At 43.3% G+C, this 15,649-nt stretch overlaps 1 protein-coding gene across 1 annotated transcript; it reads right to left on the bottom strand.

Moving 5' to 3' along the window:
* Positions 1 to 263: 263 nt before the first annotated feature.
* On the bottom strand, positions 264 to 15,422 carry PGRMC1 (progesterone receptor membrane component 1). Its single transcript, XM_072626863.1, has 3 exons — positions 14,868 to 15,422; positions 7,665 to 7,820; positions 264 to 3,164 (listed from the first exon to the last, which is right to left on the bottom strand). The coding sequence occupies exons 1-3, from the start codon at positions 15,190 to 15,192 to the stop codon at positions 3,061 to 3,063; spliced, it is 585 nt and encodes a 194-aa protein (XP_072482964.1). The 5' UTR covers positions 15,193 to 15,422; the 3' UTR covers positions 264 to 3,060.
* Positions 15,423 to 15,649: the final 227 nt, after the last annotated feature.

Here is a 15,649-nt window from a genome sequence, read left to right as displayed (position 1 = left end):
TCCTCCTCTGTAAAATGAAGGGGGTTGAACCAGATCAAGGATTCTTAACCACAGTTGATTTCATGGGGTCTGTGAACTTGGGGGAGAAATGTCTTATCTTAATTTTCACTAACTTCTAACTGAAATTGAGCATCTCTGATTATTTATAATTGTTATTTGGGAAAGGGTCCATAGGCTTCCCCAGACAGACTGTTAAAGGTATCCAGCATGCATTTAGGGTTTAGATTTAAAGAAAAAAAGCCACCAAAAGCCAGATGAAGAGCTGTAGTACCACATCAAACCATTTTATTAATTAGATGACGAAAGCACTTCATTCTTTTGATTTGAGGTAAAACCATTACAAAGAGTTCACAAAATAAAATGGCTTTAAGAAAAACCCAACTCGGTTAATCAATCATTTGAAGCTGCTCATGCAATGCTTTGAAAAGTGCCCCTTCCCAAAACTGCCCTCAGGTGTGTGTGGTTTGCTTTTGGTCCAGACCTGTGACTTGATTGGTATTGGGAACTCCCGGAGAGTAAATTCCCTCTGCTGTGGTAGGCTGGCCGGCCTGCCTGTCAGTAAGGTATTGGGTTCACCAAAGGCCTCTCCTCAGGACTTCCTTTTCTTCCCACACCTGGTTCTAGGCATTTTTCTTATTTTTTTTTTCAGTGGCTGTACTTTTTCTGTGATAAAAGAACTATGACTACCTTAGAAAGAGTATATTTTAAAATCATGGTTAGTAGTATGTGCTCTTACTCAAGGGTAATGAATAGAAAGGCATGTCTCTACTGCCCTCAGAGGAAAGAACAGGTGGCTGGGGAAAGACTGGGGGGGGGGGGGGGTCCGGAGTCCCAGCTCTGCCTCACTCACTGGGGAGACCTTGGGTAAGATCATTTTACTTTTCTGGGACTCAGTATGACAGCATGAAGCAAACTCCCATATCCAGTCTAAGGGGTACCCTTGACCAAAAGGCACTGTAAAAGAAATGGTATGATTTTCCCCCCATAACACCAAATTCATTCACTCTGCAGATACTATAAGAAAGTGTTAAACTGCTGGTCAGACAGATGGTTTCTAAAATGGCAGCGTTGCTATGACAATCCAATCCTTACATTTCTGACACCTAAGAGGGATAGTGCTTCATGAAAATGGGTAATAAACTGAAGAGAAAAAGGTTATCCATGGAGGGGGAGGTCTCCATTGGACACCTAGTTGAGGCACTAGCATGGTTGTGATGAGATGCACACCAGTCCCTAAAAGATGACAGCATTTTAGGAGAATTCACCATTATGGACAGATATTGTGAAATCCTTCTTATTCTACAAAACATCCAGCACTCTGTGGAGAGGGGGAGAGGACACTCCAGGAGCATGTGCTGGGTTGCTTGGGCTCACTTCCTGCTTTTGGAATTATGGTATTGGGTTTAGAAAAGGACTCATATTGAGTAAAAACATTGAAAATGAGATCTATGATTTCTTTGGTGCAGGGAACTTCCTGGATAAGGAAATTATCCATGCAGAGCTGCACCTTTTCTGCAATTTACATCCCTGGAGTTGCCTGTGGCATTGAGAAGTTAAATGACTAATCCAGGGTCACACAGTCACAGTGCTGGAGGCATAGGCCTTATTGTGTGAAAACAAAAACCATTTATTTTTCACTCATGGGGTTTTTAGGTGCTCAGGGTCTGTGTACCATCCCTCCAATTGCCTTCAGTTCAACATTCAGTGGAGCAAAGTATTTCTTCACCTCTTCATGAAAGAAAGCATACTAATCTTGATTTCATTTTAAAGCTCCCTACCCTTCCCTCTCCCACCCCTTTGCCTAAATTTTCCTTGTCAGTTTTATTAACCTCCCTGGATTCAGGGACTGGGCTAAGTGAAACTTCTTCCTGAGACTCGTGAAGTGAGTGCTTTTGAGACAGAATGAGTATTCAAAATCTGAAAGCATTTTCTGAGTGATGATTCCTAAATATGTAATGAGTGAACATTACTAAATGGTGTGACCAATAATGAGGGGGACCATTCCTGAAAATAACAAGTTTTTTTCTTTACAGAGAAAGCAATTTTTCTTGCTCTGTTCAAAAGAAGAGGCAGGGAATTCAACTTCAAGTTTTGCCTCTCTATTTGGAGTATTCTTTTTTCTTTCTCTTTCCCAGGCTGAGAAAGAAGTTGACTGAGAACTTCTGCTGTGGCAATGGGGCTTAGGAAACCATTACTGTCATCTAGTTGGGCATTCAAGAGTGGGAACTTTGTTAACTGGTTGCCTGTGAGAGTCTAGAAAGCCACTAACAAGCTGTTTCTAAATGAACTTGTTACTAAAGAAGGGACTTGTCCCATTCTCTTCTGCTAGTCACGTGAATGTTAAGATCTGTTCTTAAGAATTCTTTAAAATGGTCCAATAAAAGGGAGAGAAACAGGAAGCTTAAGTAGTAATCCCTGCTCCCCACTAAGAGTTAATTAACAACATTTCACATGGATTCCCTTTCACTTTGGGGGACAAAGTGAAAGGGGAGCCAAGCTTGGAAGCTTCGTTTTGGTCCTAGAGGGCCACCTTTGAGCAATATTAAAGCCTTTGTAACACTGCAGATTGGCTTTGGAGGTAGAGAAAACCAAAATCGTGCAGTCTGTCCAATTGGAAAATTGAATATTTGCTGTTCTCCAAATCATGCCTGAAAGGGGCTCTTACTGGTAGGTATGTGAGAGTTGTTTCACACAGGATCCTTCTAATTGCTTTGGTATCAACCTCTCCTCAAGAGCAAATTCTCACCTGGCACTAAAAAGCTCTTTACTTCAGTCTACACTATGCTACGAATTTCAGCAACAAAAACAATACAACAAGATCACCATGTTTCTTACTTTCTGTAAGTGCTCTATTTGGGGGTTCTCTAGTTCATCATGCATTGTCTAAGATGAGGAGCTAAAGTGATCACAAGATAACTGGGGAGTTCCATGTGATTAAAAAACAATTAACAACACGTCCAAAGCTTTTCTAAGGCTGGAGTTACAGCTGACTAGGGTGAGACAAGAGGATGTTACAAATGGTACTGGGACATACAAAAATAGATCTCATCAAGGTAGCCTTCAGTCATTCTTTCGCTCCCTGGCATCCTTGGGACCTTCGTCATCCGGGTACACGGTGGGTTCCTCCCCTTCCTTCAGCAGCTTGCCCACATAGTGATACTTAACTGTAACAAAGAAAATGTACACTGGTCCTTAGAGAAGGTACAAAAGGGATGAAGGAAGGGAGAGGGAAGGGAATAAATAATCTTCAAAGGAGGGGTTAGAAAAGTAGTCAGAAAACAAGGAGAGTAGGAAGAAACACAGCAAGGGCACTGAGTTTCCAGATGGAAGGACATTCAGCAGTTCGATATATACTGGGCTGAGATGAAGGAAGTTAACAGCCAAGAGAAATCCCTGAGGACCAAGGTATTAGTAATCTTTGAAACCAACTTCATTAGAATGGCAGCATCCACACCCAAGACCAAGAGGAAATTAGGTACTGAAAGGACAGACACAAATAAATCGGCAAATTGAGGGGGCAGGTGTCAAAAAAAAAACCAAAACAAAAGGTTTTTCAAGGTGAGGGAGACCTATGATGGATGGTAGAAAGGGGAGGGTGGTGGTATGCAGGGACAAGGACTCTTGAACTGAGGGATCAAGCAGATTATATTCATGTTGATAACCCCAAACCCTGGCCTCTCAGTTCATCGGCCTCACCAACTCTCAAGATCATCTCCATTCTAGCGGTCTGCTCACAGGTGGTCCCAAATTGGTGAATACCACCAACGCTAGCATTTTCACGTCTGCTCTTTCTACCTTCCCCATTGCCTGTTTCCCAAACTCATATTGTCAGCTTCATCATCCCTCCCAGTCCCTCAACCCTGTCGTGGCCTTACTTCCACCACATTCACATGGGTGAAGTGGGAGGGGGCAGCCTGGACTTGAATTAGTTCACCCACAGACTTCACTCACCCAAGCAACTCTTCCTGCTGCTGTTCACACCCTGCAAATCCTCAATCCTGTCTCATTCCCACCACCTGCCTTCTTTGATCTTGTTTCTGTGTGGACTGGGTCCACTCCACTGGTTCATCCTTCTCTTCTTACAATTCCCTAAATGTGTTTGTACCCCAAGGCACAGCATCAGCTCCCCTTCTTCCTCCACAGACTTGTTCTTGAGGAATTGATGGGCTTCCAAAGATGCAATTACCACCCCTTTGTAGATGTCTTAAAATCTGTATGTTTGGATCTAATTACTCTCTCTTGAATTCCAGTTCAGTATCACCAACTACTAACCAGACAATACTATTGGGAGGTCCCTCCCCACCCAACATCCCCTCTTCCCTACTTATATTGATGGCACCATCTTCCTTGTCACCTAGGGTTAAAAACTTGGGAGCTGTCTTTGGCTATTTTCCAGATCCAATTGATTCCTACCTCTTCATCTCTCAGACCATGTCCCTTTCTTTGTTGGAGCATAGGATTGTAAATCTAGAATGGGAAAGTTCTTGGGAGGCCTAGATTGAGTCAAAACCCTGCATTTTACAGAGGAAGAAACTGAGGCCCAGGGAGATTACATGGATTTGTCCAAAGTAGTTTCAAAAGATTTAAGGTAAGAATTAGACAAGGATTAATGACATTAATATAAGTGGCCAAGAAGACTGCTTTTCTTTTGGAACAAAGGCTAGAAAGAGAAAGGACCAACCTGTCTAACCAGGTAACCAGAGATGCTTTTGTGTGAAACAATTACCCTGAATATTTGGAACACAGTGAAGGTTTCTAGGGTGCCTGGTACAGTAAGAAACAAACCATAAGCAACATGGAAATGAGGTCTAAAAAGGGTCAGACATATAGGCTTGAAGTACAATTGGGGATTCACAATAATATTGGGAGACAGGATGGGAAGGGGGAAAGAATAATTTGATACAATCATGAACTTACCTTCAACCCACTGACTTAACTTAGCAGAATAATTCTTTGTAGGCCACTAAACTCTAAATTCACAGAAATTTTATCCTGAGTTGAGTGGCTCAAACTTTACAAAAAGGCTTGCATCCAAAAGTCATTTCAGGAGGAACCATAAGTAGTGTTTTCCCCCAGAAACAATAATACATAATGGTGGTGGGGTTCTGGGGTATACCAGCCTATGAAGGCCTACTGAACTTGCCATAAGCATTACGTATATGACTGGAGTAAGAATACCAGAAAAACTCCCTCCTCTGGGTAAAAATGTGGCTGTGGGAAACAAAGTTCCAGTCTGATTAGGAGTATTTCTCTTCCAGCCCCTGCAGAAAGAATTGGGAAACCTCCCCCAGGTCCAAGTCATTGGTGATGGCCTGGGGAGATGGGGAAGGCAGCAGGACCCATTTCCCATTGCTTCAAAGTCTCTTGGTCTTCTGCTGCCCAAAAGAACCACAGGGATATATATCTAAATATATCCAAATAAATATATATCCTTTGCTTAAGGAATTGTTAAAACCTCAAGGTGGAAACTTCTGGACGCCAGTGGGTTAAAAGCAAAGATTATAAATAGATAATTTTCAAACAAACAGACAATTTTTAGAAGAAGGAATCCAAATTGCTAACAAAAAAACTTAACTTTACCAGCAATCAGAGATGTGAATAAAACAACTTTGGGAGGACCATCTTATATCCATTGAATTTGCAAAAATAATCAAAAAGCAATGGAACTCAATGCTGCTGGGATTGTGGAGAAACAGTACACTCCTGCATTCCTTGCTGTTGGATTTACCAGCTTGTAGACTCTTTCTGCAAAGCAATCTGGAGGCATGTAGTAAAGGTTGCATAAATAATCATACCCCTTTTGTTGGAAATGAGAGGGTTATCAAGAAGGAAGAAAGCTATCACTTCAAAGATCCCAACAGCAGTGATTTGTGATTGCAAAAACCAAGAAATAAGGACAGCCTAAATATTCAACGACAAGGGAATGGTTAAATGAATTAGGAGACTCAGAGCCCAAGAGCTTTGGGAATTACAGTGCCCTGCAGAACAGTGGTGGTGTTCTGGCCCCCAAAGCTACCATTGAGGGGGACAATCACTGTGGAGAGGGAGGCCCTTCATTACCACTGACAACCCTACTTTAGAGCAGATAAGCCCAAGAACCCTGGGAACAGTAGCACATACCCCACACTCCCAGCAGCCCTCCCTTCTAGCCTGGCCCCTCCTGCTATCAGGTTTATCATCTAGGGGAGCAACCCCAGTCTCTACACATCCTGTCAACTGCCACTGTTGTTGCTAGAATCCACAGCTACTGAAGACCTGAAAAAGAAAGCTTAGCACCAAAGTCTTTGGCACCATCAAATGGCTCAGTATCAGAGATGGATGTGTTTTTATAAATGGAAATGACATTAAAGAAGATCCATTACCATTGGCTTTGCCTCTGCCCCACAGGGACCACTCACTGGGCCTTTCCAACTGCCCTTCAGCTGCTCCCTCCGCCTCCCCTTAGAATGTGAGATCCTTGAGAACAGGGGCTGTCTCACTTTTCTATTCACATCCTTAGTGCTTTTCAGTTACATTCATTCCAGGGCTGGCTCTCTATCCACTAGGCCACACCACTGCTGGTTGTCTTTATGTAATTTTTTTTTTTAAGAGTAAAGTTCAATTAGATTCATAGACTGCAGGTTGGCAATCTTTTAATAAAGGTACCCTGGACTGCTTTAAATGTCAAGTTCTACAGGAGCAAGCCTATGTACATATTTAGCTACTATTTAAAAGGTTTGCAAAGCCCTTTATATATAATACCAGATTTGATCATATGCCTCCTCATCCCAGTGAAGATAAGTTATTTGAAATCAGGGAAGATAGGTTCAAAGACCATCTGATTCCAACCTCTCAACATCATTTCCCCCTCCTGCATCCTGAAATCCTGGTCTTCTCTCTGTTCTTCACATGATACTCCATCTCTTGCCTTTGTGTCTTTGCCTGGCATGCACTCCCTCCTCACTGCAGCCTCATAGAATTCCTTTCTTCCTTTAAGACAAAGCTCAGGCATCATTTTCTGCAGGAGGCTGGTCCAAACATTCTGGTAGTGCTCTCCTCCCAAACTACCTTGTATGTAACTGTTCTGTATATATTTTCATTTATTTACAACATATCTTATATCCATTTTATATGTCCTTGACCCATTAGAATACAAGGCCATGTAGAGTAGGGATCATTTCATTTTTTGTCTCTATCTCCAGCATTAAGTTCTAGAGGAGGCCGCAGGGTCCCTACCCTTGTTCTTTCAATGAATACTTGTTTATTGATTGACTCAAGTCCCTTCCCTTCCCTGGGACTCAGTTTCCTCCTCTGAAAATGAGGGAGTGGGGCTAGCTGGCTTCTGAGGTCCCTTCCGGTTCTTGGCCTAGGAGCCTGTACATGATATAACAAGCACCAAGAAGTACATGGGGGAAATTTTCCCCTCTGTATTTAAGTGTATGTGGTACAATTGTACTGAACCTTCATGTATCAGCTAGGGGAAAAAAAATCAAGATTCAGTCATAGCAAGTGAGTCAGTCATTATCGCTGCAACAGCCCCAGGACATCAACTTTATTCCAGTTTAAAGGGCCTATCAGAATATGCTTAAGTTTCAAACTATTAGTAGAAACTGCTACTGGACTACCTTGAAGCCCCATTACTAATGGAAATTCAATACCACTACAATTTTAAAAAAAAAGCTTACATGTGAACTGCGATTCCCAGTCTTTCAAGGTCTCCTGCTGAGTAGCATTGAGATCTGACAGGTCATCATATTCGTCTTTCAAAGCTTCCTTCTCCAAGCAGAAAGTGGCAAGGCCCCGGGAAGCATCTCTTCCAGCAAAAACTCCATATGGTCCCTCTTTAAAAAATAAAGCAGGAAAAAAGGTGTATTCATTAGCCAGGGATCCTATCTGTTCTCTTAGCTGCTTCGTGGTCTGAATCAAGAAAACAGGTTTGTCTCGGGTCAAACAGGTACAACAAGGTTCCCCTGACCTCTTTGGGAGTTGGAGATCATTCAAATGTTGGATATACTTTGGTGTCCAAAATCCCTAAATCATTTAGTAACTACAATAGAATTATTGCAAAACTGGCCATTTTCCTTCCAAAGGCCAGAGTACATCGAATCCCTCAGGAGAGAGGAAATGACCCGTCCAAGGTCTGAAGGTCAGGATTAGGCCTCAAAACAGTGGGCCCCAGATTTTTTGTTTACTAAAGTGCTTAATGTTTAATAAGATGCTCACTTTTAGGACTAGAATGAACAAAGGGGAGGTGGGGAAGGTTAAATAATTAGAAACGAGAAAGGGAGCAGACAACAGACCCTCAAAATAGGCAAATTGGTCAGAGGCTTAGCTAGATGGACACATTCAGCCTGTGTGGGTGGTATTTAAAGCCTTTAAAAAAAAGGTTACCAGGTTTGGAGAGGGGGTTGTGTGTGCGTGCGTGTGTGTGTGTGTGTGTGTGTGTGTGTTTTTCTTTAAGCAAACTGAACCTCTCAAAAAGGAAGGGGATAAGACTTTGGTCACTCAAATATGATACTGGCCACCAGCGAAAATCAGTTTTTATACCAAAATGCTTTATTTTCTCCATTCTTTTATAACAATTTTCTGTTCTGAACCTAACAACTGCCAAATACAATGTGAATTTCTAGGACCACAAATACGTTATATACAGTTGGCTTTTTAACAAGTGTGTAACCACTTCAGAAAGAACCTTCCAAACTGTCCTGCTTGTCAAAAATTCCTTCTGTCCTCGTCTCTACATATATATATATAGAAATGCTTCAAAAAAAACAAAAATAAAAATAAGAAATGCTTCCCTGACTCTCTTTCTTAAAAAAGAAGAGAAAAAACCCTCCACAGCAAATATGTGTAGTTAAAAATTGGTATAGATTAGGGGAAATTACTTGACTAAGGTCATAGGACTGGTAAATTGTTGACCATAGAATTTGGGAGGCATCACTACGCAAAGAAAAAAGGGAGAGATTTGGTTTTCCCACTTTGGGCAGGTAAGTTACTGCCCCTCTCCAGGCCTCAGTTTTCTCATCTGTAAATGAGAGGACATTATCTAGATGATTTCCAAGTTTTCTTCCAGCCCTTAAAAAGCTACAAGCAGGGAAACAGAACCAAAAAAAAATCTCAGAGATTAAGGAGGGCTGAAGAGAGCAGAAGGAAGGGATATTCATGATCTTTGGCTAAGTTATTATATTTTTGTCTTAGTTCTTGCTGAAAATCTTTGTTCATTCTGATTCTGGATTCCAAACGTGACTGCCACTTACCACCGATCTAAGATGAGGGTGGTGGACTGAATGACCATGTTGCTCTCAAACTAAGTTTTCTAATTTCCAAATCTAGAACTCTTTCAAATACATCAAAAGTAAACTAACTTATAATAAAAAGCTCAATCCTTAAGTAATCTATGATAATTCAGTGTGCTTGCTCTGAAAAACAAAACACAATGTAAAATTTTTTTATTATGAAAAGATGGAGGAACACACACACGGCGGGGAGGGGGAGAAGGAGAGAGGAGGAAAGAGGGGGGAGAGGGGGGTAGGGGGAGAGGGAGAAGGAGAGGGAGAAGGAGAGGGAGAGGGAGAGAGAGGGAGAGAGAGAGGGAGAGGGAGAGGGAGAGGGAGAGGGAGAGGGAGAGGGAGAAGGGAGAGGGAGAAAAAACAAATCTGTAAAAGAAACTCCCACATTGGCTGAAAATCACAGGTTTTGAAGGATAGAAACCTTTATGAAATAACTAGAAGTTTTGTAATAAGCTCAATTTTTAAAAATCTTTGAAGTTTTTTTATTCTAAACTTAATGGGTACTGAATAAGACAAGCATTTCTACTAAAACAGAAAAAGAAGATTGCATACTGAACTGATAACTTCTATTATGTACAGCTGGCTTTCAAAATATATATATATATATAATCAATTAACATGTAACTTTCAAAGCTATCCTATTTATCTGTGATTCCTTCTGAGCAGTTAAAAATATTTCAATGCCCCTCTTTTCTTTTTTTGGGGGGAAAGGAAGCAATTGGACCCCCAACCCCAATGTCACTTCTACCATTCCCCTTTTTCCCCATTCTAAACTGGAAAAGAAAAACTGAAAAAGAAAACCTTCCAAACAAATATTCACAGTGAATCAAAATAAATTCCTAAACACCTTCCAAAAATCACAGAATCTGAAATGAATAAACCTTTATAAAGAAACTAGAAATTTTGTAATAGACTCTAATTTTAAATATATATATAGTATGTGTATACATATATATGTATATATGAATTATTTTTTATTCTTGGTGTAACAAAGCCCAAATGAGCATTTCCATATACGTAGTAGAATAAAAAAATTTATATGTGAAATTGCAAAATATATTATGTATAGCTAGTTTAAAAAATATATATATTATATATATATAAAAGCAATTCAACATTTCACTTTCAAAAGCTATCCTGTTGGTCTGAGATTCCTTCTGGTCTTCTGTGCATTTTAAAAAAATTTCAGTGATTCTTTGAGGAAGAAGAGGGCAATCCTATGTCTAATCCACTTTCCTCCCTCTCACCTGCACCCCTCCAAATTGGAAAACAAGATAAAAAAATCTTTGTACTAAATATGAGGTCAATTCCCACACTGACCCAAAAGCTCAGGTTTTGAAATGGAAAAACCTTTTAAAATAACTAGAAGTTTTGTAATAAACCTTGATTTTTTTTAAAGTGAAACAAAGGTATTTTATCTAACTCTGTTGCAAAATTCAATTAAACATTAACACGCAGCATCTGCTGGAGAAATCACTACACGAGTTATCCATGGTCCCAAATCTATCCAGTCCCTCAGCCCTTTTCTGGAGGGAGGAGAAAAGACTAACATTCCCCCCCAAAAATTGCAACTTTTTTCCTTTTTTTAAAAAAAATCCTGGTTGAGATATGTGGGGGGTGGGGGTGGGGTAGGGAGGGCTTTTCATGCCTATGAGCCTATATTAACAGAGCACTCCCATAAATGGGGGTATTCAGACTGGCAAAATGAAGATGTCCTCTGGCATGTGAAATAAGGCACGAGGGAAATGTTTCAACAGAGCTAGCTGCTGGCTTTTAGAAACCGAGCAGGTAACTTTCATTGCAGGGGTGAATGAACATTGGGAGGTGTCTAGCAGAACAGTCTGGTTAACTTATTTTTCTCAAATTTTCTTTTCAGGTCTGTATTCTCCCCGTCCCCCCAGACTGAGAAAGCAAGAAAAACAAAATCTGGTTAACTTTCAACAGAATCTACAAGAGAATTTCTGATCAGGCTCATTTCAAGGCCAGGAGCTGGATACAGACAGCATTCATTCTCCAAAGAGGAAGGGACTGGGTGGGTGGGTGGGTGGAGGATGTTAAGCACCTGAACAGAATATCTGTTTGTATTTTTCCTGGATCAGTGCAGGTGGTCGAAATATTAGGATTCCAGACCCAACCAGCTTAGCACAGTAACACCTCATCAAGTTGGACTCCATTGAATTCACAATTTGGGATCATTTGACCAAATCCAGGCCTCAAGCTTACTTACCTGTTCTTAGCAAATTCTTTAAGAAAAATGACTGAGCTCTTTTTGTTTCGATGTTCTGTCATTTCCAAATAGATTACCATTTTAGGGTAATTAAGAATAAAAAAGAAAAAAAAGCTGTTCAGCCAACTTAAGCCCACACCCCCACCTCCCACCTCTTCAAAGAAGGAAGGGAGGGGCATTTTGGCAACTCTCTTTCTGGGTCAAGTTTGGCCATTAGATTTAGCATTTAGGGGTATTTTCTTCCTTTTTACTTTCTTCTTTTAATCCATCATTTATTTATTAGCTTTCCCTTTCTCCTTAGCAAATGTTTTAGACCAGTACAAATACAGTAGAAGGGGGAATTTGAATTTGCAGGAAAAATGAATTTGAAGTACTCTTTAAGGCTTCCAATGGCTCCATTTGCTCCACTCAAATAGGTAATGTGGCCGTTATAAATCATTCTTACCTAGCCAGTAAATCAGATCTTTTTACAAGAACCACCTGTTACAAAACCACAGAAAGAAAGAGGGACTTTGAGATCACAGACCAGGGCTTATTAACCTTATGCATGTCTCAAATCTCCTCCTGGCAATTTGGAAAAGGCTACCCCAGGGGTGGGGAAGCTGTGGCCTCGAGGTCACAAGTGGCCCTCTAGGTCCTCAAGTGCATCCCTTTGATAGAATCCAAACCTCACAGAACAAATCTCCTTCATAAAAGGATTTGTCTGTAAAACTTGGACTTTGTCAAAGAGTTGCACTTGAGGACCTAGAGGACCACATGCGACCTTGAGGCAGAAGCTTCCCCACCCTTGGCCTATCCTTTTCAGAATCATGGTTTTAAATGCATAAAGATTCCAGTACATTGGAAAGCAATTAGACAGAAATAATGGCATGAAAATTAAGAAAAAAAAAAAAACCAAAACAACCAGCCCAGGTTCGTAGACCTTGGTTAAGAAAGCCAGATCCAGGGAAATGTGGCTCAGGAAGGACAAAGCAGCTTGGCCAAGGTCACATAATCAATGGCACAGCCAGAGCCTTGAATCCAAGGTCTCCCTCCAGATTGTTAGCCCATAGCTACTTCTCCTCCACCATAATGAATCGGGTATTACCTCATCCAGGCAACATCCAGGGGCTGTGGATAATTTGTGGTTGAGTTTACCTGTTTTGCCTTTCTGGGTTTACTACCCTCCATTATGCCTCAGTGGTGATACAAGGGCTCCCCATCAATTATGTTTTTAGAGGTGCCTCTAGGTGCCCTATTTTAAATGTATCCCTATATGTTAAATGACACTTTTAATAGTAATATGTCTCTTTTTGTGGTATATTAAGACCTACAAACTAAGAACAGGCCCATTGACTGGGGAGTGGCTAAACTGTGGTCTATAGATGTAATACACTACTACTGCAGGGAAAGATGGGAATGAGGACCTGTAAAGCATGGGAAGATGTCTATGGATTGATGAAAAGAAAACAAAACCATGAAAAAAATACACACACACACAAACATATATGGCATGAAAAAACAAACCCAAGGAGACTTAACACTTTTAATTGCAATGACCAAGACTGGAGCCAGAGTAAAGAAAATACACCTTCCTCATTTCACTGATTCCAGGTGTGGAATACTACATATATACCCCCAGCCCCGGTGGGGTGTGTTGGCTGGGTTTGCCGAGTTCCTTTTTCCTGTTTCATTTAAAATCTTTGTAACAAGGGATGGCTTTCTGGGGAAGGGCAGAGATCTATGTGGAAATGAAGGTGGTATTAAAAATAAAAGCCATCAATAAAAATCAGGCTGAAAAAAATGAAATATGCCTATGGAAGATGAATACTAAAAAGGAATGCTCCACAAGGAAACATACATAAGCAAAATTCAGAGGATTGATTCCAAAGCAGTTCTGGCACACCTGATTTTTCAGGTGAGATAGAAGGTTTACCCAAGACTCCTGGGGGGAGGATTTGTGGTTCATTTCTCTTTCCCTCCCACCAACCACTCCATAATGAACAGATAAAATTCCCGTCCTCTTGGGTTCTCTTCGAAGCTCTTGCAGTCAACACCGTAGGTAAAGCATTTTGTAAAATTCAAAGTGCCGTATTCTAGTCAGTTAACATCATTCCTAATTCTCCCTCCCTTGGCCATAGCTCTGTGCCATAGCCCTCCCTCCCTTCCTCCTCCCCTCCCCCTCCTCCCCCAACCTTCACTCCAATTTTCTATTATAATTATCAAACCTGCTCCTACCTGACCATAATCCTTTAGCTGCCCGCCCAACCACCAAATCTTATACTCCTCAATTCCCAATCCCCAGCGCATTTGGAGTCAATAAATTTGGAGCTGGAGGAGGCCTGAGAGGCCATCTTGGCTACCGTCTCGTTTTAGAGAGCAGCAAACTGAGGTCCGGAGGTGAAAGAAATTGTTCAAGATTCCATAGAAAGGCTGCAGAGGTGGCAATTTGAACCTTGGGTCTCACTCCAGACCTTAGACTCTGTCCACTGCACCATCTCACTTCCCCTTTTGACTCCTATCTCACTTTCATGCTCATATCTATATTACTTCATATTTCTAGTCCAACCTCTAACCCTTTTCTCTCTGATACACACACACACACACACACACACACACACACACACACACACACACACACACACACACACACACACACACACACACACACACACACACACACACACCTACAACTGCCCTGCCCCAGGCATCTAGTATCTTGCTCGGTACTTAAATGCTTGGTGATTGACTGATGGATCCCTCCCAAAAGATTCCCACCAAACCTGTTCATTCTCCCTTCTAACCTCTTGCCCTGCTCGCCCAAAGGGCTCTAAATATCTTTCCAGCCTTTTTCCACTGTCTGGATTTGGACTCCTACTCCTCGGAGATTCCTGTACTGTGCCCCTCCCCCCGACTCCATTACCCCCAGACTGCCCGAGTCCCCCATTTTACTCCTCGTTCTCTCATGACGGCCCTCATGTCTTCATGATCATCGCTCCCCCCATCTCTCCATGGCAATCTAATCCTTCCATGTTCCTCCATGGCCACCCTTCCCATGCTGAAGCCCTCAAAACTGCCTTCCATTCCTCCATGATCGCCTCCCCATGACCACCCCTCATGCCCGCAAGCCTCCCCTCCCCACCCCTCATTGTTCCCCATCTGTCAGTCGGACCGTCCATGAGCCCCCAGCCCCCCAAACTATCTCTTCCCCCCCCCCACCTCGTCAGTCTCTGCGCTAGCTCCTCCGCCTCCCCACCCCCCGCTGTCCCACCCACCCTCCTGCAGGTCGGTCTGTGCGCCCCCCCCCCCCCCCAGATTAGCCCGCATGCTCCCGCAGGTACTCCGTGCAGCCTCCCCCGATCCCCCACCCGCTAATCCGCCACCCTCCGTACCCGGCCCGTAGAACTTCCTGCCCTTGGTCACATCGAAGACCTTGCCGTTGATGGCCATGAGGATGCGTGGGTCCTGGGTGCCGTCGAAGCGGCGCAGCTGAGCCAGGGTGAAGTCTTGCGGCTTGAGGCGGGGCAGCGAGGGCGGCTCGTCGTCCCCGGGGCCGGCGGCCGGGGGCTGCTCGCCGCGCACGATCTTGTAGAGCAGAAAGAAGCAGAGGCCGAGCAGCAGCAGGTTCAGGGGAGACGTGAAGATCTCCTGCAGGAGGCCGCCGGCCTCCCCCTCCACCTCGCCGGGCGCCACCTCCTCGGCGGCCATGATCGCCATCGAATGCACGGAGAGAGACTGCGGGAGCAGAGCCGAGCGCGGGCCGCGGGCCGGGAGGGCGGGCGGGCACAGCGGGCGCTAGGTCTCGATGGGGGGGGGCTGCAGCGGTTGCTGTTGCTGCTACTGCCACCAGTACCGTCTGCACTCTGGCACACTGAGCCCGGAGGACGAGCAGAAGGCGGGGCCAGGGGAGGCGGCCTGGGAGGCGGAGTCATCTCGGGCTCCCCTCCCCCTCTGGCCCCGCCTCCCGCCCGCCCTCTCTCTCCTTCCTCTCCTCTCCTCCCCTTCCCCCATCCCGGCCACACCCCCCAGCTGAAACCTCAGCAACAGACCCCACTTCTAGCGCTTACATAAGGGAGAGGCGGCATGGTTTAGTGGAAAGAGGTCTGGCTGGTAACCCAGGAAAACCGGGGTTCTAATCCCTTCTCTGTCACTGACCTGCCGTGTGGCCTTGGGC

This window comes from Notamacropus eugenii, chromosome X (assembly GCF_028372415.1).
Source record: "Notamacropus eugenii isolate mMacEug1 chromosome X, mMacEug1.pri_v2, whole genome shotgun sequence".
NCBI lineage: Eukaryota > Metazoa > Chordata > Mammalia > Diprotodontia > Macropodidae > Notamacropus > Notamacropus eugenii.
This window is presented reverse-complemented; position numbering and strand designations above follow the sequence as displayed.